The following is a 27,706-nucleotide window of genomic DNA, read 5'->3' on the forward strand; positions in this document are numbered from 1 at the left end:
GACGCCAGGCGAAGCAGCCACTAGATTGCCAATTTTAAAGTCTTAGGTATGACCCGGCCGGGGTTCAAACCCACGACCTCCTGATCACGGGGTGGACGCCTTACCACTAGGCCAACCGTGCCGGTAAGTTGCCTATTACAAATAATGCAAAACATAAGTTTGAAGAAAGGGGTTGGGATGAGCAAGTCAAGACAAAGACAACATGACCCGAACCATCACACGGCGCATGTTATTTTAGACCCCAAAAAGCCTGGATTCCAATATGTACAACATGGGTCACAAATTCAACGTCGCATAATGAACACATGTATGATGAACACACCATTACTACATGCACCTATGCATGTGATCATACAAAAAGTTAATCCATTCTTTGTTATCTTCAGTTGTAACTCTTTTCTGTATTCCCATCCCTATAAATGTTCTGTTGTTTTGCCAATATATCGCTTCATTATCAGGGCTGCTTTTCTTGACGTGGTTATTATTTTGTCGGAAACCTGCATTCTAGACTTTTGAAGAAGTACAGTGGAACCAACCCCCTTTTAAGACCCCCTCCTTTGTAAGACCTTGTTTTCTCAGACTTTCTGTTCATAACCTCTGTAAAAATTACCCCCATTTGAAGACTCCCTCCTTTTTAAGACCCCGATTTTCTGAGATTTTTTTAGGTCTTAAAAGGGGGGTTCCACCGTAACACACAATGTGGTAAAACAAATCAACTTTTAAAAGTGTGGTTTTGATCAGACAAACAGTGCAGCGGGAACATCTAAAATCATTTGCAAATATTAATGTTGAATCAAGTCAATTGACGTTCAAGATGTAACTACTTACAATTTGAAAAATCGATGACAGCAAAATACCCCAAAAATTAAAAGGATACAACTGTCAACTGTACAAGCTAGACAAAACCATACATTCCCAATGTCAAAGTAATGAATGTACAATAAAGATTAGTGTTTCAAAACACTGATCATGCTTCTGAAGCAAAGCAAAGCAAAAATGTATTTCCATAGAGAAAAAGAAAAACAAGAAAGTTTTCAGTAACACTGCACATAAAAAAGCTGAAAGCCCTTTTCTAAAAAAACACCTTTGAATATGTAAAAAAAAACCTTGCTTTTTCAGAAACATGACACATTTTTGCATTTTGTGATCCTTCAAAAAGAGGAATGTTGCTGTGTTTTTACATACCGACTAAAAACGAATAATTTAAAAAAGCAGGGTGGGTGGGTTGGGGTGGGGCAGGAGAGAAGCTGAGCCTAGTTCGATTCAGCAGCTGCTACATCATATTCATAATTTTCTAAGTCTGAAATCTCCAAGACTAACTCAAACTTTCAATCAGCTGCAGTGAAAGACTTCATGAATCCATTAAAAAAAACTGTAAAAAAAACCAAAAAATGCACTGGGATTTAATGCTGCATTCCCCACAAACCCAGAAACCTGTTAAAGTCATCACCTGCTGATGCACTACTTTTTGACAACATGTGGACAATTTCTCCTCTATTCCATAGTCTTTTGCCCTCAAGTTGCTCACAAAAACTGCAGAACATTTTTTTCAGAAATCACAGACAGAGCATTCACAGAGACATCATGAAAAGTACATGCATGCAGATTTGGCAGTTTTCAAACGACTAGAAAGTCAAGTGCTATCTGTCCCGGTCAACGTTGAAGATGTCTTCTTCATCATCATCCTCCTCCTCCTCTTCCTCGTGGGTGTTGGGGTTGCCATTGCGTGTTAGCATCTCGATCCTCTCCTCGGGGTGGTTGAGAGCATGCACCATCTCCTGTTCTCTGTCGTAGCGAGCTGTAACGTACAACAGAGATTGTGGTTTATTTGAGGCATTCTGAGTTACAAACCCAGCAGAAAAACAGTAAAATAGAACCCCCCCCCCCTTTTTTTTCTCAAGATGTTGCTTTTCAGATTTGTTTTTATATTATAACCTGTAGAATAACTCTGGGATTGGAACCAACGACCTTAACTTCTGCTTTGGATGCTGATGTCTTATCTACTGGGCCATATTGCGCCTGTCTATCTGAACTATTTCAAGGTCATCAGGAAAAACAACAACAACACATACAAAAATAACAATACCAACAACCAGAAAACACAAACGCACAACACAATCAAAGTTAGAAACAGGCACTCACCATACACAGCCTTGATAATGACGTGCAGGGCGATGCCCACCAGACAAACAACTAGGCCTATGCCGTTGACAAAATTGATTCTGTCGCCGTTGACATAAAACGCTAGGTACAGTATGCACAGTTCCTGAAACGAAAGTGATAGGATTAGTCACACGTGCATATCTGTAATTTGCATCACTGCACACACACACACACGGTGATGATATGAGAAGATGTATGAAAGAAGTTAAACAACACAAATTGCAGTCAATGATACTTAGGTCTAGCAACAACACTGCTGGTGTTCTCCAGCACATTTATAAGATTATCAGCAATTCTTTGTTTTTGTTGTTGTTGTTTAGATGCTTGTAAAATCCTTGCTCCCTGTATGCATGTGTTCAAATACCAAGAGATAACACCAAATATGTGATGACACAAACACATGTATCTGCATGATATAGCAAGAATCTTAGAAGTTATTCAGAATCATACCTCAAAAATTAAGATAATCAGATCAGGTTTGTTATTGCTGTTGCAGATGAATACATGCATGTACAATCCTACTTTCCTATAGGCCCTGTATCTAGGATACAGATCAACTGATGACATTTTAACATGCAATGACAAAAAAGCTGTACACATTACTGATATAACAATATTCTTAGCACCGATAGACGTTTTCCAGAAATAACTGTCAAGATTTTCAGCGGTAGAGTAAGAGCCCCTTTACTTCGGGTAAAAAAAAGGGTATCATATTGTGCACGTGGCATAACATACACATCAGAGTTAGCCGCTTGTCCCGATCGCAGGATAAACCGATCGGAAGCCCGGAACATGTGAAAAGCTTGTCCGAGGGCTCTTACTCTTCCAGACCGCTCAAAATTCCGAAAGAGTTATTTTCGAAAATCGTCTATTGAGAAGCATACCTTGAAAATTCCAGCTATGGAAAGGGAAAGACTGGAGGTGTTGCACACAAGCAAAAACTCGCTGAACTCCAAGAAGAAGGCCAGCACTGCGCCCAGCAACACCAGACCCATATTCTTTGCCAACACTGCAATCTCTGCAAATCTGAAGACAAGCTCTGTTGATGACAGCGCCATACCTGTCAACAAATATTGAAACAATGTGTTCCTCTGTTAACACCTTAGTGTCTTTGCATTATAACAGGTTCTACTGACCGTCAATACTCCACAAGTAAAAGTAGTACAGTAGAACCCCCCTTTTAGGACCCCACCATTTGAGACTTTCTCCATTTTAAGCCCCACTGTTTTCTCAGATTTTCTGTTCATAACCTCTGTTAATTTACCCCCATTTTAAGACTATCCCCTTTTCAAGACCTGATTTTCTGTTCATAACCTCTGTTAATTTACCCCCATTTTAAGACTATCCCCTTTTCAAGACCTGATTTTCTGTTCATAACCTCTGTTAATTTACCCCCATTTTAAGACTATCCCCTTTTCAAGACCTGATTTTCTGTTCATAACCTCTGTTAATTTACCCCCATTTTAAGACTTTCCCCTTACCAAGACCTGATTTTCTGTTCATAAACCTCTGTTAATTTACCCCCATTTTAAGACTTTCCCCTTTTCAAGACCTAATTTTCTTAGATTTGTGGACGTCGTAAAAGAGGGTTTCTACAATATACCTGTGATGAAAGGACACCCTTGGGGCAAGCTGAAAGTGTCCCTACATTGCAGGTGGTCTGTCGATCATGACAAGAGTAATTTGGTCAAAATAGTAGACAAAGGGACAACAGATGTCCTGTTATCAGAGTGGCCTCAAATTGTAGGTACCACTGTACGAAACATTATTTTGTCTTCAAGTTCAAGTCATTTTTTGCTGCGCCACAAGCTCAGACTGAAGTAAAATCACAAATTTTACATACTACATTTAACACAGTGATTTTAAAATCAACGTGATCTAGACTTGATGTTATATTCAAGAATACAAAATCGTGAATGTGATTATGATTATGAAATTGTAAAAAAAAAAAAGCATGTCGCATACACACACACACACACACCTGGACAATGTTTAAACAAGAGGCGAAGCCTTCAAGGCTCCCGTAAGAAATCAACAAACAGTAACATAACACAAACTCACTCACTCCGTAACACACACACACATACACAAACACACACACACACACACACACACACACACACACACACACACACACACACGCACACACACACACAGTTAAAACTAACGCATCATATCAACTCCATGTATAATTTTCAAAAGAAGGCAAACAGATAAAATGACTAGGGTAATAGGTTAGGTACCTGCCATGTGGGCACTTTTTCCACTGCTGTCCTCAGTCCTATACTTTTCATCAAGACTTGTCACCATGCCGAGTAGATCTAAATTCGGAAGTCTTCATGTGGCTGAGGCATATATCTGACATAGCGTCGATCTTGTTGTAGGTTAACCTCCTTTCTGAAACAAATGGCAAAATGCGATTAGTTATGATGACTACAACCTACACAAATATAAACAGTGTTTTGAAACAGAATAGTCAGGTTATACAAGCCACTTTACCTATGCAGCATGGTAACCCTACAATATGCGAAACATGTCGACTGCAGCAGCCTGGTTCTTAAAATAATTCTGACGGTCAACACAGCCAGAAATGCCAACAAAGACAAGAAAGCTGTGGCAAGGTAAGCTTACCAAACGTTACATAGCGAATCATATGATAGTGCGTAAACAGCAAACAGTAGATCTACAATCAAAGAGAGGATCGAGTCTGGAATGAAACGCGATACAGATCTAGCATTCAAAAACTGTTTGTTTGTTTGTTTGTTTATTTGTTGCTTAACGTCCAGCCGACTACGCAGAGCCATATCAGGACGAGGAAGGGGGGGATGAAGGGGGCCACTTGTCAAGCGATTCCTGTTTACAAATGCACTAACCCATTACTTGTGTCCCAGCAGGCTTTAGTAAAACTAAATTAATACCTACTGGAAGATTACCAGTTTCCAGTATGTTAAAATAGGCTTAACCTATCTACTGCTGGACTTACATCAGAACACTAACAGATTAAACTATACATGAATCGCGAGACAAGCGGCAAGAGAAGAGATTTTTGGAAAAAATACAGGTGAATGAGCAAGAAGGCAGAAAAAAGAAAAGAATTCATGAAGAAAAAGAGAGCATGACAGGAAAGAGGAACCAAAAATCTACCTAACAGCAAACTAGAAAGCTCCTGCGGTTCCAAAAACAGGAGGGGCCTTTAATTTCATAACCGCAGTGCCCCACTGCGGGAATTCAAAAACTGTCTTTCACGTTCAAGGAAGTTGTTGCAAAGTACTTAAGACTTACTAAATTGTACAGACAAAACCATGACAGTGCATGTTTTGAATCTGAGGAAAAAATCGTGATCATTTTGACTTTGAGAACAGATTCATTCCGTTTCCTTATATCTGCATGTTCAAGTAAATGGTGGACAGTTTTTTTCGGGCAGAGTAAACTTAACTTGAGACTCTACTGCAAGTCTTGAAATTCACATAAATCGAACCACGAGCAAAGACATCCAAACATTACAGGCACTTTAGATCAACTCATTTCACTAGAGGTGACTGCCTAGCACTGTGTTTGACATCCGTGTCTGCTGAAATAAAAAGAAATTAAAACAAAACGGATTAACAGTAGGTGACACGTTATCAGAGTGGGAGACACTAGATCTGTCTCTGAACTTACCGGGATACGGCTGCAAGATGGACACTGACTGCCGCGCTTTCGACAGCTCTTCCTCGCGTGGACATTGGAAACACGCTGTGCAGATCAAATTGTAGGAAATCTCCCTTTGGTATCTTCTTTATTTACTTTTCTGGAGCTTAGAAACCGAACAACATGAAATCGTCTTCCCCGGCGAATCGGCAAGGTGAGAACTGGACCACAATCCTTCGCGCGACCCCTGACCTGATCTTGACACCTGACCTGCCGTCTACATGCCAAACACGACACAAATCAGTCAACTGCTTGTACCCCTTCAAAACCCCCCACCACCCGTTTTCTTTGGATACACGCTTTAACTACACACATGCCGACACAATGTTGATCATTGCTTCAATAATTTGAAGATGGTGCTTGAAAATTAACCACGTGAAATGAGTATTTCGGTGTTTAGCCAAAAATGTTAAAGTTTCTACCACAGACATACACACATACATACGCACGCACGCACAGACAGACAAAGTTTACCATCGCATAGGCTACACTTACGTGAGCCAAAAATAGTAAAATTTTGTTGGGGGGTTTCAAAAATGGTCTCTTGGGCTGCAGCAGATTCTTTGTTTGAAATTAAAATCTGATGCCTGACAATGGCACAAATGTAACAAACCCTCATGATAATAAATGCTAACAGCTACTATTGCCCCATTATACTGACCACACCGTTTACTGAATATAACAGAAGCTACTACACTAACTTACCTTCAGCCCCAGCGGCAAGAGGCAAAAGTGTCATTATCATCCAGGGCTGGACATGGTACATCATGTCAAGGGGGTTGTGTAAACCTTAACACACAGAACATTTCCTTCAAGCCAGCTTATTGTCATTGAGACATAATCAATGCAAATTGTATACATCATGTCGAGGGGGTTGTGTAAACCTGAACACACAGAACATTTCCTTCAAGCCAGCTTATTGTCATTGAGACATAATCAATGCAAATTGCCATATCAGGGCGGTGCTGCTTTGACATATAACGTGCGCCACACACAAGACAGAAGTCGCAGCACAGGCTTCATGTCTCACCCAGTCACATTATTCTGACACGGGACCAACCAGTCCTAGCACTAACCCCATAATGCCAGACGCCAGGCGGAGCAGCCACTAGATTGCCAATTTTAAAGTCTTAGGTATGACCCGGCCGGGGTTCGAACCCACGACCTCCCGATCACGGGGCGGACGCCTTACCACTAGGCCACCGTGCCGGTCCCATTTCAAGACCTAATTTTATATGTACTTTCTAAAAACTGTAAACACCACTATAAGCATTATGCTTGTTGTTGTTTACTCAATATGCGTTTTTTGTAAATAATGCACAAACGTTGAATAAAATAGTTTAATAACAAGACCTAATTTTGTCAGATTCTTGAAAGTCGTAAAAGGGAGGTTCCACTGTATCATGTTGTTGTTTGATTGAATTTGTAAAGCGAGCTGTACGAAAGCGCTATATAAATGTTCCATTATTATAGCAGCCATCTTTGACACATGAGAAAATATGAGGAAACTAACAAGAAGAAACCATATCACAGAACAAAAAATAAAAAATAAAACACTTCATCTGCAGATGCAACAAAAGAGAGGCAGGGAATGTTCGGGGCCGGCAGTTGTCAAAACCGCTAAAACATATTTAAAGTCACCAAAAATGTTGCTGTTATTTTGGCAGAATAGACGAATTCTGAAAATAACTCTTGTCAGGTTTGTACGGGATGTGAAAAAGTGAATGCCCTTGCTTTTTACTCGGACAAACATTGGTGGGGCCAATCACTAGCGAGGGGTGTGTCGGAAAAATGTGGACAGGAGCAAGTGTGACGTTATCCGTCAGAGGAAAAGCAAGGGTATTCACTCTTTCACAACCCATACAAACCCGACGGTTATTTCCGAAAATCATCTCTTGCCAAATTTTTTCACACAGGGAAGAAGGTAACGTCAAAGACTGCCAGAAACTTCTAGAAATTTGCTAAAACTTTTTACAGCCGTTTTGGCAAATTTGCGAAAGAAAATCAATCCTACCAACATCCCTGAGAGTGGAATGATCTTGCAAGGGTCATGCTCACCTATTTCATTCTTCTGGAGAACCATCTGTGCCAGGGTCCATCGTAGGCCTGACAAAGCCGAGGCAGACATGACCATGATGAAGCCTTCCAGGTTGAATTGTGTGGACTGGAATGTGAACATGAACAGTCCCACTGCTATGAAGATGACTACAAAGACCTGGAACAGGCGCTGCAATAGAAGAGAAGAAAAAAGTGTTCATGAGTGCTGCATCTGGCATGCACACAAACTTTCAGACATTCTAAAAAAAATTAAAAATAATAAAATAACAATAACAAGAACAAGTCGCGTAAGGCGAAAATACAATATTTAGTCAAGTAGCTGTCGAACTCACAGAATGAAACTGAACGCAGCAAGACCGTATACTCGTAGCATCGTCACTCCACCGCCCGTGGCAAAGGCAGTGCCCGTGGAATTGACAAGAAGAGCGGGGTATTCGTTGCGCTAAGAAGGATAGCACGCTTTTCTGTACCTCTCTTCGTTTTAACTTTCTGAGCGTGTTTTTAATCCAAACATATCATATCTATATATTTTTGGAATCAGGAACCGACAAGGAATACGATGAAAGTGTTTTTAAATTGATTTCGAAAAAAAAAATTTGATAATAATTTTTATATATTTAATTTTCAGAGCTTGTTTTTAATCCAAATATAACATATTGATATGTTTTTGGAATCAGCAAATGATGGAGAATAAGATAAACGTAAATTTGGATCGTTTTATAAATTTTTAATTTTTTTTACAATTTTCAGATTTTTAATGACCAAAGTCATTAATTAATTTTTAAGCCACCAAGCTGAAATGCAATACCGAACCCCGGGCTTCGTCGAAGAGTACTTGACCAAAATTTCAACCAATTTGGTTGAAAAATGAGGGCGTGACAGTGCCGCCTCAACTTTCACGAAAAGCCGGATATGACGTCATCAAAGACATTTATCAAAAAAATGAAAAAAACGTTCGGGGATTTCATACCCAGGAACTCTCATGTCAAATTTCATAAAGATCGGTCCAGTAGTTTAGTCTGAATCGCTCTACACACACACACACACACAGACACACACACAGACACACACACGCACACACGCACATACACCACGACCCTCGTTTCGATTCCCCCTCGATGTTAAAATATTTAGTCAAAACTTGACTAAATATAAAAAAGAAACTACACCGACATTTTTTCATTTAAAAAAGAAACAAAAGGAAAACAAGATAAGAAAGCTCCAAAACCAGAAGTAGAAATGCCATTCCTGTGCATGTCAACCCTTTCTGTCATCTCAAATTTAATTATTTTTGTTTTTAAATAAAAACGAAACACTCCCTGAAAGAAGTGAAAATAAAATAAAGGAAAGAGAAACTACACCCACCTAAACTACCAAACATACAGAACAATCAAAACTTGACTAAATGTAAAAAGGAACTACACCGACATTTTCTCATTTAAAAAAGAAACAAAAGGAAGACTTGGAAAAGAAAGCTCCAAAACATCTGATCAAATACCAAACGTTTTTCAGTAATGCAACTCTGTAGAAAAAACTTACACATTTTTCCAAGCGGAACAGGAGAGCGAACCCCAGAATGAAAATTACAGCAGAAGACTTGGACATCGTGTATCTGTCAAAACAAAATAAACTTGTTTTATAGATTACACTCATATTCACGAACGGGTCTTTTTTGACACAAAGATACTCACAATGAACAGGTCTTTTTTGACATAAAGATACTCACAATGAACAGGTCTTTCTTGACACAAAGATACTCACAATGAACAGGTCTTTTTTGACATAAAGATACTCACAATGAACAGGTCTTTCTTGACACAAAGATACTCACAATGAACATGTCTTTCTTGACACAAAGATACAATGAACATGTCTTTCTTGACACAAAGATACTCACAATGAACAGGTCTTTCTTGACATCAAGATACTGACAATGAACAGGTCTTTCTTGACATAAAGATACAATGAACATGTCTTTCTTGACATAAAGATACAATGAACATGTCTTTCTTGACATAAAGATACAATGAACAGGTCTTTCTTGACACAAATATACTCACAATGAACAGGTCTTTCTTGACATCAAGATACTGACAATGAACATGTCTTTCTTGACATAAAGATACAATGAACATGTCTTTCTTGACACAAAGATACTCACAATGAACAGGTCTTTCTTGACATCAAGATACTGACAATGAACAGGTCTTTCTTGACATGAAGATACTCACAATGAACAGGCCTTTTTTGACATAAAGATACTCACAATGAACAGGTCTTTCCTGACATCAAGATACTCACAATGAACAGGTCTTTCCTGACATCAAGATACTCACAATGAACAGGTCTTTCTTGACATAAAGAAATAATGAACAGGTCTTTCTTGACATAAAGATACTCACAATGAACAGGTATTTCTTGACATAAAGATACTCACAAAGAACAGGTCTTTCCTGACATCAAGATACTCAGTAACTCACAATGAACAGGTCTTTCTTGACATAAAGATACAATGAACATGTCTTTCTTGACATAAAGATACAATGAACAGGTCTTTCTTGACAAAGATACTGACAATGAACAGGTCTTTCTTGACATAAAGATACTCACTATGAACAGGTCTTTCTTGACATAAAGATACTCACAATTAACAGGTCTTTCTTGACATCAAGATACTCACAATGAACAGGTCTTTCTTGACATCAAGATACTCACAATGAACAGGTCTTTCTTGACATCAAGCTACTCACAATGAACAGGTCTTTCTTGACATCAAGATACTCACAATGAACAGGTCTTTCTTGACATAAAGATACTATGAACAGGTCTTTCTTGACATCAAGATACTGACAATGAACAGGTCTTGCTTGACATGAAGATACTCACAATGAACAGGTCTTTTTTGACATGAAGATACAATGAACAGGACTGGTCTTTCTTGACACAAAGATACTCACAATGAACAGGCCTTTTTTGACATAAAGATACTCACAATGAACAGGTCTTTTTTGACATAAAGATACTCACAATGAACAGGTCTTTCTTGACACAAATATACTCACAATGAACAGGTCTTTCTTGACATAAAGATACAATGAACATGTCTTTCTTGACATAAAGATACTCACAATGAACAGGTCTTGCTTGACATAAAGATACTCACAATTAACAGGCCTTTCTTGACATCAAGATACTCACAATGAACAGGTCTTTCTTGACATAAAGATACAATGAACATGTCTTTCTTGACATAAAGATACTCACAATGAACAGGTCTTTCTTGACATCAAGATACTGACAATGAACATGTCTTTCTTGACATAAAGATACAATGAACATGTCTTTCTTGACACAAAGATACTCACAATGAACAGGTCTTTCTTGACATCAAGATACTGACAATGAACAGGCCTTTTTTGACATAAAGATACTCACAATGAACAGGTCTTTCCTGACATCAAGATACTCACAATGAACAGGTCTTTCTTGACATAAAGATACTCACAATGAACAGGTCTTTCTTGACATCAAGATACTCATAATTAACAGGTCTTTCTTGACATCAAGATACTCACAATGAACAGGTCTTTCCTGACATAAAGATACTCACAATGAACAGGTCTTTCTTGACATAAAGATACTCACAATGAACAGGTCTTTCTTGACATAAAGATACTCACAATGAACAGGTCTTTCTTGACATAAAGATACAATGAACAGGTCTTTCCTGACATCAAGATACTCACAATGAACAGGTCTTTCCTGACATCAAGATACTCACAATGAACAGGTCTTTCTTGACATAAAGATACTCACAATGAACAGGTCTTTCTTGCCATAGAGATACTCACAATGAACAGGTCTTTCTTGACATAAAGATACTCACAATGAACAGGTCTTTCTTGCCATAGAGATACTCACAATGAACAGGTCTTTCTTGACATAAAGATACTCACAATGAACAAGTCTTTCTTGCCATAGAGATACTCACAATGAACAGGTCTTTCTTGCCATAGAGATACTCACAATGAACAGGTCTTTCTTGACATAAAGATACAATGAACAGGTCTTTCCTGACATCAAGATACTCACAATGAACAGGTCTTTCCTGACATCAAGATACTCACAATGAACAGGTCTTTCTTGACATAAAGATACTCACAATGAACAGGTCTTTCTTGACATAAAGATACTCACAATAAACAGGTCTTTCTTGACAAAGATACTGACAATGAACAGGTCTTTCTTGACATAAAGATACTCACTATGAACAGGTCTTTCTTGACAAAGATACTGACAATGAACAGGTCTTTCTTGACATCAAGATACTCACAATGAACAGGTCTTTCTTGACATAAAGATACTCACAAAGAACAGGTCTTTCTTGACATCAAGATACTCACAATGAACAGGTCTTTCTTGACATCAAGATACTCATAATTAACAGGTCTTTCTTGACATCAAGATACTCACAATGAACAGGTCTTTCCTGACATAAAGATACTCACAATGAAACAGTGATGAAGTCAAAGCTCCAGTTGGATAGGCCAATGTCCAAGGAGCTGACAATGCCTGAAACATCAATAATGAATTTTTCTTGACTTTTTGTGGAACTTTGACATTGAAGACAATTTGCTGGTCAGCATCATAAGCACAATAAAATACAAATTATTGAGGAATTCCGGAAATAACTTTTGTCTTTATGGGTTGTTAAAGAGTGAATACCCTTGAAGACCCACATCTTATTCCCTATTTCCTCCCCTCCAGTATTTCTATCCCCCTTCACCCCCCCCCTCCCCCTCCATGTTGTTTTAGGTAAGGTAAGGTTTGGTAAGCTAATGTCACATAGTCCTGTGTAGTTGACCTCATGAAAGTTCCAGGTGGTTTGTCCCTGGGAAAAGCAAGCTCAGTGAATATGGCGCCAACCATTTCTTTTTTTATGTCTTAATAAAAAACAAGCAAGGTATGCTATAGGAACGTTTAGTTGTGACAAAAAACCCCGTTACGTAATGCTTTGTCACAACTAAACGTTCCTTTCTTTCTTTTTTTTTTTTTACATGGTTTTATTTCTTGTTGGTACATATATGACATGACAACAACATCAGACATCAACACTATGCTATATGCATCTTCAAACATAAAAGAAAAAAACCAAAAACAAAACAGGAAGGCACAATAAAACGTAAAATTACATAGCCCAAATTCAACACATTTCTAAATTATGTAAACATAATCCTTGTTTCCTTTCTTGTCTTTCTATTTAACTTTAAGTGTAATACATTTTTTCTGGAGTGGTACCCATTTAAACCTCTGATATTGTCAAATCATTGATTTTTGTTTTGTCTTTGTTGTTGTTGTTGTTGTTGAACAAGATAAGGATATTCTATAATTATGTTGATCGTTAAAATTTTTCTTTAAAATCCAGATTATTAAATATGGAGAGAACAGGATTTTGTTGCTCTGAGTAGTTCTATAAAATAATGAAATAGAAAGACTAAACGTTCCTATAACACACCTTGCTTGTTTTTTATTCAGAATTTTGGAACGTTGGCATTCTATATGTTTTTGGATGTCTTGAACAAGAAAATCCCCCTCACCTACAGGAGCCACACGCTTGCAGTAATCTTTCCAGCCCAGCAGGACGCGAGGTTCTCCACTACGGCACTCCAGCACCCACCGTAGCAGCCCTGCCGCCATGAACTTGAATACCAGGTGAGCCATCGTGAAAGATAACGGCAGTTTGTATTCCTAGGAGGACAGTGAACATGTTACGCCAAGTGAGCCATGGTATGACGCAAAGGTTCTTGATTCAACAAGTGCAATATATTTAACCAGTGGCAGGAGCTTCAAAGATAATGCAGTAACCAAAATACATGCAACATATATATACGTGTACATGTTAACAATAATAATAATAATGAACACTTATATAGCGCGAACCACAGTATACTTCTGTGCTCTCCACGCTTCACAATATCAAAAGGTGTGTGTGTGCGTGTGCATGTTTTGTGTGTGTGTGTGTGTGTGTGTGTGTGTGTGTGTGTGTGTGTGTGTGTGTGTGTGTGTGTGTGTGTGAGGGAGGCAACTTGGCAAACCTGCAATTCTTTTGTCCAAAGAAGCTAGATGGCGCAATCTGGCGCCATTTAAAGATGCAGTGCAGGAGTCACAGGATTGCCGAAGCAACTAGTTGTGTTTTTGACGCAGATTGCAATATAAACTGTCAGAAGCTTAATTACACAACAGATGCCTTCACATACCTTTCGTACTGCCAGCCAAACAAAACTTCATGCGGTTTGTCAGTTCTCATCTCCCGCCAAAATGTCATTTACATTTCCTGTGATTACGTTCTGGGTCTGAAGATTGACTGTGTGCAGTATGCCAAAATGGACCCACATGCCATCTTTTACAATTTTCGAACGTAATCAAACACAATGTCTTGACGTAGAGTACCCAAGATAGAAAGAATTCTCCCACTCGCCAAGACTAATAGACTTTCATGTCGGCTTTTGATGTAATTATAGTTCACATGCGGGACCTGATGTGAGCCTGGTCAAGGGCGACTCGTTCCTGCCTGGTCCCAGACGAAAAAGTGTGGGTAAGTGTGTGCGCGCATGTATGTATTGTATGCGTGTGAATTGTAAATATGAGTGTATACATGTATGGCGTGTGCCCGTGCGAGTGTCAGCTAGTCAGACAAGTGTGGCGCGGTGGTAAGTGATCTAAATGCACCCTTGGCTCACTGAAGGTAATTCTAATGGGTCATTGTTTATTTAAGCGCCATGGCGCGTTACTAAACTGAACCCTGAGCAAGGTAATTGAGCATTCTCTGGAAAGGCCATCAGAAAAGGGCTTGTGATCACCAACGACAAAGTGTCACTTACATGTATAAAATGCTGGTTGTAGAAAGTGAGGGTGATGGAGAAGAAGTAGTAAAACACAATGAGGCACAGTGTTTTCACCAGGGTCACAAAATAGGAGAAAGAGCACACCGATTTCTTCACTTCTTCTGCTTTGGGCTGGATCACATTCTTCAGCATTCGCAGATCCCGCGGTATCTTCTTTTTCTTTTGTTTAGCCATGGTTTTGTACTATAGTTGTTTCTCCCTCTGACAAAATAAGCTGTAACAAGAACAAAACAGAAGAGTTTTTGATTATTTATAACAGATGCATTGCCTGTCTGAAAATATTTAATGACTATGTGTATGCAGTTTGCTTTGCTTGTGAAAAAATGTTCAGCTTTCATGAATAAAACCAGAAATTTAGTTACCCATCAACAGTAACACAAGGCTGAAAAAAATATAGGGGCAGTATGATTGTTTTGAGTGATGTGTAGCTGTTTTGGTTTGAAATTAAGCAGTTAATTAATCATATCAGCATGTGTGGTTTGATTTCCTTATAAGTACCCATATCAAGTTGTTTTATCCTTTTAATTGTGGCTCAAGTTCAAATGCTTTGTGAGATTTTTGCCTACAATCTTAATGACTGTCTTACCTGACTTTCCTGTTCAAAGTGCATCATCTTGTTCTGTATCGAGTGCTGTAGAGCTATGTATTTGTCATTGGACAATCTAAACAATTTATTTTTTTTACATTTAGCAACGTTTTGACTAAATGTTTTAACATAGGTGGGGAATTAAAACAAGGGTGTGGTGTATGTATCTCTGTCTGTCTGTGCGTATAATGCATACAACGATTCAGAGAAAACTACTGGACCGATCTTCATAAAACTTGACATGAGAGTTGCTGGGTATAATATCCCCAGATGTTTTTTCAATTTTTCAACAAATGACTTTGATGGCATCATATCCGGATTTTAATGATAGTTCCGGCTTTTAATGATAGTTGAGGCGGCACTGTCACGCCCTCATTTTTCAACCAAATTAATTTAAATTCGGGTCAAGCATTCTTTGACCCAATCAGTTTGGACTTTGGTACATGTATTGCATTTCAGCTCGGAATCTCACAAATTAGTTGATTAGTTTGCTCATTAAAGTTGTCATTAAAAACAAATGTTACAGATTGCATTGTATTCCTCATCTTCTCCTAAGTTAAAAAATATAGATATGTTATGTTTACTTTAAAAACGTGCTCAGAATTAAAAAAAATAGGTGGAGTATAATGTTCGCATGCTTCGTGGAGACGAGCGTGACCCGTCTCGGTCTTCAGGTATGTTTAGCCGAGACTATCTAGCTGTTAGTTTGATGCCTACAGATTGACTAAATGTTTTTATATTGCTTCACGCGACTTGTTTTAATTGGCAGAAACCATATATGCTATTCTCGCAACTCCAACATTTTTTTCTCCTTTCAGCAGGCTGCATTTTTTCAACGTGTAGGCTAGATTCTATAAGTATAAACACATAAGTATCCTTGTGTGACTGTGAGGTTACAAGTTTAGTTTTGTTTATAGTTAGTGCAATAGTGGGGACACCGACAGCACTTTTCGAAGTTCTTTTCTGACTTTGCCGGACTGATCGGCTTTTAATTAAAATCTCAAACACTGAGCATGCCTTTACAAAATTACAACAACAGCAGATGTACCTGTCAGCGCAAACAACTATTGTAACCTATTCCAGACTTTCATGTTTTGCCTTGACGCGTGGAGCTTCGGCTGTCTGCTTCGAAGCTTTCGTGTGCCTATCCGCACGACGACTTGTGGACAGGAAGTAAAACTTTCAACAACAGATGGTCGAGCGGTGTGAATAACTGGAAAGTGTGATATGCCTATTCACACTAGTATCTTGTACAAAATCTGGATGACACCTTGCCTGCGTCTGCAATTCGGGGAGATAATCCTAACTAGCAAATGAAGAGTGCCTTCCCTTGAGTAGAGCTATTTAACTGATCGAAAATAAAATCCACAAACAAGTCCCATCTTCTATAAGACTGTCCTTCCAGAGCATGAGTTTCAAACAAAATGAACGAAATATATTGTCTTATTGATTAATACAAAGTTACTTTGCTTCTTAATGTTAAGGTGACTTTTGTAGCAGACGATAATTTTGCGTTATAAAAAGAGAGAAGAAAACGATAAAGGGGAAAAGCAAGCTAGGTAGTTGGAGTTATTTTAACTTGATATTTCAATCAAGTAATGCTTTAAGATAATTTTACAATTAAAACCAAGCAATTTTCCGCTGAAAATAGGAACTGTAGATTAGGTCAAGGACTCCGCCAGGAAACGCGGAAGAGAACTCCACTGTCATGACGTCACTGATTCAACATGGCGGCTTGTTGAGGGAGACTCCCATACAACTGTTTACATCGTGCTTGGAACACACCTCTAACGTTTGAAGGCAGGATATTAACTGCCGTACACCCTTGGAAGTGCAATAAGGAGGATGGCTGCTGCAAGCAACATCCCACGAGACATTCAGGGTGAGCATCGGGTCTTTGGTATTTGTAGATGAACCACTTTACCGTTACGCTGGACAACCACCTGCTGAACTATACTTACATTGCTGCCGTGGAAGTGGTACTGGTAGTGGCACTAAGGCTGGCCGAGTGTTCAGATTTAGTGTTTAACTAGCATTTTCTTGCATGTGAACATTGTTTTTACGGTATCTGTTGTGATGCTCAAACTCCAAGAAAAGTTGATTGATGGGTTGAAGTTTAATTCTTTTTCAGTTTTATTTTCTATGGTTCTGCCTAACCTAAAAGTGAAACTGACAAGCCGAAGGAAGTGGCACAAGCCGACAAGTGCTGCTTTTTTGTTTGGCTATGAGTGGTCTGATCCAGTAAAAAAAAGATTGTCCTTGGTAGATTCAGAACAGATGGCAATATATTCCAGATTTAGCCCTGTACGTGCAAATGGGAGCTTGATTAATTTGTCGTACGTCACACATGATGAATCTCAAAATACTCATGCCTCTTTATTTATAAATATATTATACATATAATATCACTTCCACGGGGCTGTATACCGAACACACTTATTAAGTTATTTGCAGGGTCTGCTGCTCATCAAAACACAAACTGACAGTGATCAACACAGAACTTAATTCACCTGTCAGTGTCACTGTCCCTGAAAACTGAAAGAACCACTATAGTCACTTATGATGTAAACAGTACTAGAGTAGAACAGTAGATTATTAAGTACTAGAAGATATGTGTAAATCTTTTTCAAAGGCTCACCCACTATGCATGAATGATCTTTAGAACACGTCATGATCAGATGTGATTCCCACAACCATGCAGTGATGCACACACAGACTAGACAATGAAATGTGAAAATGACTCAATATTTTTAATCTGAATCAGTCTGATAATGTTAATACACTGGATCTGTTTTGACTCTTTACCAATACCATCAGTTAATTCTGAATATCACACACCTCATGTATTGCCTCTTCCCTTCGTGCCTCGATCTGTATATTGACTCCTGCAAAGTAACCACGATACCTGTAGTATTCATTTGTCCACAACAAAATCAATTGCACCGGTACGACATGCATGCGCTGGCCATTTTGATTTTAAAATGTGATACTAAACAGCCAAATCTAAAAAAATTCTAAAACAAAAATCGTCATCCGGGCGAGTAACTTGAAGAAAGTCACTAGCCCCGCAGAAATGTCACACAGTTGATCTGCAGTGTTTATATATATGGCTTGAAAACTCGATATTATTCCAACTGATTACTATAGACTTTTGGTGGCTTGGCTATTTTGTCTAACTGAAACGGAGAGAAAATCGATAGACCTACAAAATTCATGCATTTTGAAACTGAGATCTTGAACTCTTTTACTTTTTGCTGTTGTATAAAAAAAAAGATTGCTGATTTCATATTTTTCAGTACAGAAAAAACAGTATGCATTTCCCGATAAACTTTAAAAACAGTTCAAGGTTATGAACTTGTAACATGTTGCAGATGCTGTCCGAGAGGTGCTGGACCGCAGGATTAAAATCTCAATCAAGTGCATGGTGAAACACGAGGTTCGATCAGACAAGACTGAGAACCGAGTTCTGGTAAGAGAAAGCCTGATTTTCATGATCACTTCTGGTAAAAACTTTGTATTGTATTTCTATTTGTGTGCATTTTTTTGCATCAGTAAGCTTGTACGGGTACTGTGGTAGTTTGACAACGAATCCTTTCTGTGTTATTCCCAGACTCAGAGGACAATAGGTTGGTTGTGCCTGGATTGAAAATGTGTATAGGTCCAAATGTCCTGGCTACAGAAACATTGTGATCTGTCATAAGACCTCTCGAATGTATGTCAAAACTATCAGATGGTCAATCGGCCAGGGGTCAGAATAATGTGTCAAATCAAAAACGTATGCGTCGGGGAACGAAGACCAAACACTGCTTTTGCTTTTAGAACGAATTTTGACAAGAGTGATCATGGAACTTCTTCTCTATTACAAGATATAAGAGGAAAAAACAAACTATGAGTATGATTGTTTCTTGGATTTGTAGTCAGTGTGCTTGTATGTGTCTGTTACTATTCAATAGTTGGGTGAGATAATTGAATTTGAACTCTTCCAAACCCATATTAATTATTATGTATTGGAGCTCTTGTATGGATTGTGGACGTCAACAATCTATTGTTTATGTTTCTCCCTTTGTTTGAGATGATATGTATAACTATAAGCCTTTAGGAATTTATCCTAGGTTGTATAACTATAAGATAAGACAGACGTGTTGACAGTTGAAACGTATTGTTCCCATTAGTTGAGAATTACGTATCATGTGGCGGCCATGACATTTGTTGTCGATGGAGCATTTTCTGAGAGCTTGAGCAGATGATAAAGGTTAAAAATGGTTGGTGGGAAAGCAGAACATTCACACACACACACAAAAACACACACACACACACACAAATTAAAAAGTGAAAGTTAAATAGCTCATTAAAATTAAGTTAATTCATTAATTGTTACTCATCATTCTGACCAGGTTGCAATTTGTTAACTAAAACTGAAAACTGTAAATTGAAAAAATTGTAACTTTAGGATTGTACTTGTTTATTCAACGACAAAAATATATATATATAACCACTGTATGTAAATCAGAAGCAAATAGTGGAATGACTTTTACGGTGACGGTGGGTGAAGATAGTCGAGTGATTTAAGAGTGGTAAGGAAAATAACATAAATAGACATAAAAAAAGAACTGAAGTTGATGATCGACTCACTAAAGAACTTCATGTCATGAAGTAGGCCTGAGTGGTTCAAGTGTTATCATCTAGTAATAGTAAAGTTGTACCATGACCATAAATTAGCCAGTCTAGTGTGCTTCTATTACCATACAGTCCTTAGTACAAGTTTGTCATTCATATGAATAATCTTGTTTCCTTCCTTACATAATTACCTTCAAGATCAGTATTTCGGGAAGGTTGTGTTTGGTTTGAAGGCAGTTGCTGTCAGCCTCTGAGTCAGAGGAATAGCAAGTAGGGCATGAGAAAGCTTAGGGCTGACTGAACATTATAAAATATATTTATTAGGGTGTGAAAAAAGAATACTCATGCAGCATTGACAACAAATCAAAGGGTTTAATTTACCCATGAAAGGTCAGTGCATTCATTTGAAGAATGTATAACTTAGCTCACTACTTTATGTGTTAATAAACTTAATTTCAGATGACGTTGTTCATATGGAAGGTTATTTTTTAACTGTATGGCTGTGACAAGGGTAGAAAAATGAAAAGCATTTTGAATTATTCTGTGGCTTTGGATTTGAGCAACAAGTCTTGTTGTTTAGACTATAAGAAAGGTATTATATAATGGTTTGGGTGAAGTAGACCTGTGTAATCCTTAAACTATGCAAATAATCAGGGTTGGGGTATTGACTGGCAACAGCCGACTCAGTGGTTGAACCAGGATGAATGTTTTTTGTGACTCATGACGTGTTTATCCTCACCTGGTCTTTCATGCATGACTATACATTTGTATTTTTAGACCTTACTATCTTAAAGTGGCAATTTCAAGGAAATCATAAACAGAATCAGGTCTTTCTCTTTCTCTTGGCTCAATGACTTTGCAAATAAAGATTTATGAAGGCGTTCCTAACATAAAATGTCTGATGCTCCCTGTGCGGAATGGGCAGGACCGAGCTGCCACAAGGAATCGGGTCTATAATCATCCTGAACTCAGGTCAAAATGAGTTCGGCTCATTCTCTACTGGCAATAGCCGTGGAGCGATGCTTCTCAGAATGGTCTATAATAACAATAAACACGCTTGTAGCACGGAAGTACATACTTGTACTTAGTAGTAGTAGGAAGTTAGTAGTTGTTGCTTTATTGTCCATCCAGCTGTGGCGGGTCAGCCCAGGTCACCTAGGTCAAGGAGAATTACTCGCAACAGTGGTCAGGAATTATTACTTACTTGTAGTTGTACTGTAGTAAACCTAAGATTACTTACCGTCAGATTGTGGAAGGCAGTTTTAATGTATTTTCTAAGAGGAGAAAAGAAATGGAGATAGCAGGTTGACAACTTATGTATTGCAGCTGTCGGCAAGGGCTGGATTGGCCAAAATGATATTGTTTGCAGTTTTTAGCTCACTCAAAGCAAAAGGCAAGGTGACTGGTAAAAAGGGATGTTAAATTAAAAAAGCATTTATATCAATTTTATAGTTTTGACAGTCTCCATTTGTGTTGAACATTATGGTATAATTTGTGGAGCTTCAAATATCCTAGGATTTGGCAGTTTCAGCATATTCAATACACATGTTTATAATCTTTGCAAAATTATCAATTTTAGCTGACACTTCATCTAATAAATGTAGCGGCTTATTACCAATGAGTAATGCAGAACAAGTCAGGGCTTAGTAATTTTATCAGCTAGTTTTTTTTACTGTGATTACAGTTTACACCAATACTTTTCAAACCATTGCAACTTAATCTTAATCAGTTCTGGCTCCCACAGAAAATATCAGTAATATGTCATGCTGGTTGCTAGTTTTATTTCATTTTCAAATTTCAACCAATTTAAAACTACTAGAAATTAGTGTTTGATGAGATCGGCCCAACTAGTTACTACATATAATACATTGTATGTTAATTTTGAATGAAAATTCATTGTAAGTGTAACCCGTAGTCTGTTCAGATTGTCCAAACAGCAGTTTGCAAAGGTCTCCAGTGCCTGTTTGGCCTGCCCTAATAAGTTAAGTGTTTTAGTCAAAGCAGGAAGTCTTTGGTGACAAGACACTTGAAGAGGAACACACATTAGATTTCGTCATCGGATCAGGAAGAAATTGGTGTTAACTTTCACTTCATGGGGACAATTTTATGCTCGAACTAGTCGCATGATGAACATAATAATAATAATAATAATAAGAGAATTTATATCGCGCACATATCTCATCACAAGGCGACTCAAGGCGCACAGTACGAAATATGAGAGAGCCCTGAAATGCAGCCGCTCGGCGCAGAAGGGACAGCACTCTATATTTCGGGGGAAGCATGCTGGGTATTTTCGTGTTTCTATAACCCACCGAACTCTGATATGGATTACAGGATCTTTTCCGTGCGCACTTGGTCATGTGCTTGCGTGTAAGTTGACCTGGGAGATCGGAAAAATCTCCACTTTTAACGGCAGCGACCGGGATTCGAACACACGACCTTCCGATTAGGAGTCCGACGTCTTACCACCACGCCACTGCGCCATCTAACATGTTGTTAGATGGTCTTTTTAGAGTAGATCTATATAGTCACGTATGACGGCTTTCCTGTCCTTGTTGATATTGATAGTATTTATTCTGAGGGTTTTTCCCTTTTTGTGTGATTATCCCTACAAGTACAATGCTTCAGCAAGAAATGGAAATTAATTGTAACACTTACAGTGTACTACAGTACATGTAGTGTAAATTAAATGTATTGGCACAGTGTTTTCTTTGACTAAGTTTTAGTATGGATTTCAAAAGAGCATTAGCCCCTGAAAGCAACGTATGCTGCCTAAATATCGGGGTAAAAACCCATCACACACGTAAAACCCCACTTGTGCAAAAACGTGAGCGTACGTGAGAATTTCAGCCCATGAACGCAGAAGAAGAAGAAAACAGCAAGGTGCAAAGATGACTGCATCTACACATGTACTATCAAACCCAAAGTTTTAGTATGGATTTCAAAAGAGCAAACCCCTGAAAAAACTATCATACACGTTGGTTGGTCTCTTCTTTTGGTAGTGCAATAGCGTTAATTATGGATTGTTGTTATCATCATTTACATAAAAACTTATCTGTTAATCCAAACAATGATATAATTATTGTGATGTTCTTAACTACACTTTAACATGGAATGTATGTATGTATGTATGTATGTAGGTATGTATGTAGGTATGTATGCATGTGTGTTGGTGTGTCGGTGTGTCAAGTGTGCAAGTAAAAAGGGTATTGTAGTTGTACATATATTACTTTAGATATTTTTTTTGTTATCATGGGTTTTATGAATTTTCTTCTCTTATTCTTTTATAATTATTAATTAATGACCTATATGTGCTGATGACCAATTTAATTTCCTTTGTTGGATCAATAAAATGTTATGAGTTATGAAAACCCCATTTGTGCAAAAACATGAGCATATGAACGTAGAAGAAGAAGAAAAAAACAGCAAGGTGCAAAGATGACTGCATCTACTATCAGTATCAAACCCAGCCTCCTAATTATATTGCTCAAATGTCACTGCCATAATGTCAAGAGTATTATCTATTATAAGTGCTGATCACTTCCTTGTTAACTAGGGGTTTCGTGAAACAGACCTTACCATGTTCATGGATTAAGGCAGACTCACGCTCCAGTAAACTCGAATGAGAAAGCATTAGTAACACTAAAATGAGCACTTGTGCAGATACAATGTAGTTTGTCAGCTTTGAAAGTGAGGAATGTTGGATCATGGAGGAGCAGGGTAGTCAAGTGTTACTGTTAAGGTGATATTGCCTTTCAGTTTTAAACTGTTGGGGAGCTGTAATGGTTGCTAGGTTGCTACTGTGGTAGCTTGGCCATCAATGGGTCGTAATTTTTCTCTCAGTGAATTAAATAACTCAGAAACAGTTTTAACTTTTATGGGAGAGTGAAGATGAATTGCATACCTGCCCATAAACTTTACTCAGGCATAAATTGGTAACGGCGTACAAACAATCATGTCCCAAATAGGTCCCAGTTACCTCAGAGTCAGAGGACGTTAAACCCCAAAGTCAGTCGGTCAAATTGCAGACAGTTTTATGAGAATGCAGTAATTCAAACTGACTGCCCTAAAGGCTGACCTGTGCATGAGTACAGGTACATGTATACATCATGTATGAATCGAATCCTTGTCAAAAACCGTGTAGAGGCCACAGAGATATTTAACTCTGTGCAGAACTATATAATTAAGACAGAAAAAGGAAGAGGGAAATAGAGATGATTTGAAGCTGTTGTAATGTTTTAATGCACTGATGGTGTCAGCTCTATAGTCACTGTATGTGATTGCACTAGTTCATGCCCTGATACATCATATGTCAAGCTAACCGCATGTGACACTGACACTTTTTAGGTCTTTTTAATTGATGGAGTGATGAGAGGTAATCAAGGAGCACCTCAGTTTCTCTCTGTTTGTTTGTGCTCTAGCTTTCTCATTTTTTTTGCGCCCTCTCTCTCGCTCACACACACACATGCACGCACACACACACACACACACACACACACAGCCCCCCCCCTTCCTCTCTGTTTTGTATGCTTGTTTCCACCCACTCCCCTGTTGGCCACTCCCCCCCCCCCCCCCCTTCACCCCCTTAGGATAAACTAAGATAAACAGAACAAGTAGCAGCTGGTGAGTGAGTCAACATTACTTTTGTGCAGGCGTGTTCCTCCCTGAAGTCGATTGTGTATACATGTAATCAGGACGATTTAGGTTTGGCACTTTAGTGTTATATTAAGGGATCTGCAGTGACACTGTGTTACACTGACTCAGGGGCTGCAGTCATGGTCTTATTGCTTAGGCCAAAAAAAAATAGGTCTGTTTACGGTAACATAGGCCAAAAAAATAGGGTCGGTAGGTCGGGATTTTTTTATTTTTTAAATTTTTTTTCAAAAAAACCATATTTTTACGTTTAATTTTGCTTTTTTTTTCCCCCCAAATGCCAAAAAAAAGTCTAGGGTCGCGCGAAAAAAATAGGGTCGGTCGGGTTACCGTAAACAGACTTTTTTTGTTTTGTTTGCCTTAGCAATGTCATTGTGTCCAATAAAAGCAATGCACATAAATAACAGCTACCTTGAGGACTTTCTGAAGTGTACAGACATGCATGCAATTACTACCTTCAACATCCTAAAGTTTTTAGGTTTTACTCAGAATTGAAACACAGGTAGCATTGTTAGGTCAGTGCTTTTTAGACAGGAAATTTCAATGATGTGTCCAATACAGACAATGCATTGTGCCATGAAGTTTTATGAACCTTGATGCATTTCAAGTTGACCTCAAACGTCAGTGAACAAAAGCAGCATTGTCACTGTTTGTCACCATAAAAAATATAATGTTAGATAATCATAGTAAAGCAGAATGTAAAGTGCTGATTGGAAATTGAAACCTTAAAAATTGTGATGCAAACGACCCCCCGCGGGTTAGGGGGAGTCCCATATTGGTTGGGACGAGGAAGAATTTACCCGATGCTCCCCAGCATGTCGTAAGAGGCGACTAACGGATTCTGTTTCTCCTTTTACCCTTGTTAAGTGTTTCTTGTATAGAATATAGTCAATTTTTGTAAAGATTTTAGTCAAGCAGTATGTAAGAAATGTTAAGTCCTTTGTACTGGAAACTTGCATTCTCCCAGTAAGGTAATATATATTGTACTACGTTGCAAGCCCCTGGAGCAAATTTTTGATTAGTGCTTTTGTGAACAAGAAACAATTGACAAATGGCTCTATCCCATCTTCCCCCTTTCCCCGTCGCGATATAACCCTTCGTGGTTGAAAACGACGTTAACACCAAATAAAGAAAGAAAGAAAGTGATGCAAACGTACTTTTGTCATTTCAATGGCTGTGAGTGTGATGAATATTCTACCTTGAGGAAGAGTGAACGATCGACTTTGAATACAAATTTAGTCATTGAAAAGTTTGTTGAGCCCATTAGACTAGTGGACCTGATTAGTGAATGTGTTTTAAACAAGGAAATAATTTAATCATTGAAGTTATTTGTAAAACCAGCAATAGCCATTTATTACTATCAGTCAGTTTAGACATGAGTCAGCACATGCATTGAAACAACACAAGAACAAAAGGCAAAACTCATCACGCCAGAGAGATTTAAAAAATACAAGCGAAATGTATCATTCAAATAAAGCAGCAAGTACTAAAGCATTAAGATACAGGAAGCAGCCTCTTATCAAAGGCAGAAAAAGTACTGAAATAAAAGAAAGACATTGTGCCCCCCCTCCCCCCCACACACATAAACAAATATCAAAATAAAGAAACCAATGAATAAAATAACACACACACACACTGTGACACACACACACACACACACATAGTACAAATAGTCTTTTCTTTCTAAGTTGGCACTTCATTTTTAGTAAGGACAATTAGTTATCAGAAGTTGTGTTTAAAAAGAACAAATTAAGACACTTTATTTTTGTTTATGTTTATTTTTGCAGGCATTTTCACCATGTCGTCTGTTTGTCCTTGCTGCCAAGAGCCCCTCCAAGGTCAGAACCAATGATTATTCAATGTTGTTTTTGTTAATAAAATTTGCATGTTGTTTTTCAATTGGTTTTTAAGAAACCAGTTTATTAAGCGTCTCTGTCAGTCTGCTGTGATGGTTTTATGAAAGGGGGGAAAGGGGATGGCATAACTTGCATGGCCTTGAAAAAACGAGGATACACTGGGAAGACATTATAGAGGAATTAAACTTGTTAAATTGATTTTTTGATGGAAAGGTGGGTTCCAGCTGTGATATTTCTTGGTGTGTTTTTTTTCCCCCAGAGAGTCTTCACATTTAAGGTCATAATATTAGTTAAAACATGAAATGAAACTGTCATAGCTAAATTGCTGTCATAGAATACATTCTCGCGGTTTTTATATGAAATGGAAAGAAATGGAGCTGTCAGGAAGAGCACATTTGTAAGTTTAAATTGTTGTGCTTATTTGCAATTTTTAAGATTTAAATGCTCTTAAAAAAAGAAAGAAATGAGAAAGAAATCATTAGCTATCTGCTCAACGCATATTCTTTTTTAAACAGGTGGAGCACAGTTTTCACTTCCTGGATATTCAAGCACTGGAGAGCAAGAAAGTCAACCAGGTAAGAAGAATCGCGATCACACATGTCCTTCAGAGAAAACTGAACTGTGGCAATGAGTGGGTCATTTCACTCCAGGCCCTATAAATTCATCTAAATTTAGCAGAACTTGAAGTGACATGCATACATATATACATACGTGTTTCTAAACCTGGACAGTACTCTCTTGACAGATGTTTTCACTAAAAAGCGACAAAATACTGTGAGTGGTTTAATGCTTAATTTGGACCCTCCACCTGTGTATTTTGCACTGCTTCTTTTTTTAAAGTTTGTTATACATCCCTGTGGGGTGTTTTTCACTTGTAGGGGCAATTTGTGGGTGTCCTAGCCTGGACAATGCTTTTTGGACAGATGTTTTTTTCTGAAAAATGATATATATATATTTGTAGAAAATGGCCCATTCTCAGAATTTTTTTTCCACACTTAGCATGCTCATCAGCCACGGTTGAACTCTATACGATGAGTTAGATAAACAAAAAAGTTAAGAATAGTAATTTGCAGACACATTGCAAGACCACCACCTCCCCACTTGAACCCCTTTCAAGGGAGTTCATATCATGTGCTTAATTAGAAGCAACCTTTATCTTATTTTTTATGTCGCTTTGG

General features: G+C 38.2%; 2 protein-coding genes across 8 annotated transcripts in view; one reads left to right on the forward strand and one right to left on the reverse strand.

The window, feature by feature from the left end:
- Positions 1 to 638: 638 nt before the first annotated feature.
- On the reverse strand, positions 639 to 16,682 carry LOC138962521 (solute carrier family 35 member C2-like). Its single transcript, XM_070334363.1, has 10 exons — positions 16,451 to 16,682; positions 14,793 to 15,030; positions 13,509 to 13,659; positions 12,420 to 12,483; positions 9,451 to 9,523; positions 7,912 to 8,080; positions 6,559 to 6,642; positions 3,048 to 3,223; positions 2,143 to 2,266; positions 639 to 1,798 (listed from the first exon to the last, which is right to left on the reverse strand). Exons 2-10 carry the CDS (start codon positions 14,988 to 14,990, stop codon positions 1,641 to 1,643), a joined length of 1,197 nt encoding a protein of 398 aa, XP_070190464.1. The 5' UTR covers positions 14,991 to 15,030; positions 16,451 to 16,682; the 3' UTR covers positions 639 to 1,640.
- Positions 16,683 to 17,123: 441 nt separating this feature from the next.
- The window catches only part of LOC138962461 (F-actin-uncapping protein LRRC16A-like), a 73,107-nt gene continuing 62,524 nt past the window's right edge, over positions 17,124 to 27,706 (forward strand). For all 7 annotated transcript variants that reach the window (XM_070334290.1, XM_070334324.1, XM_070334297.1 and 4 more), the window contains exons 1-4: positions 17,124 to 17,284; positions 18,774 to 18,871; positions 26,460 to 26,510; positions 27,044 to 27,103. In XM_070334290.1, coding sequence (XP_070190391.1) covers positions 17,248 to 17,284; positions 18,774 to 18,871; positions 26,460 to 26,510; positions 27,044 to 27,103 — 246 coding nt within the window. In that variant the 5' untranslated portion in view covers positions 17,124 to 17,247. The remainder of the gene's footprint in view (positions 17,285 to 18,773; positions 18,872 to 26,459; positions 26,511 to 27,043; positions 27,104 to 27,706) is intronic.

This window comes from Littorina saxatilis, linkage group LG1, assembly GCF_037325665.1.
Source record: "Littorina saxatilis isolate snail1 linkage group LG1, US_GU_Lsax_2.0, whole genome shotgun sequence".
Lineage (NCBI taxonomy): Eukaryota > Metazoa > Mollusca > Gastropoda > Littorinimorpha > Littorinidae > Littorina > Littorina saxatilis.

Bases quoted from the DNA above. Each gene is read 5' to 3' on its own strand.
- LOC138962521 (XM_070334363.1), bottom strand. From the start codon at position 14,990: ATGGCTAAACAAAAGAAAAAGAAGATACCGCGGGATCTGCGAATGCTG. The intron at 9,524-12,419 runs GTGAGTATCTTT...TTGTTTTGACAG, and splicing joins GACTTCATCACTGTTTCATT to ATACACGATGTCCAAGTCTT. The intron at 2,267-3,047 runs GTATGCTTCTCA...CTTTCGTTTCAG, and splicing joins CCATAGCTGGAATTTTCAAG to GAACTGTGCATACTGTACCT.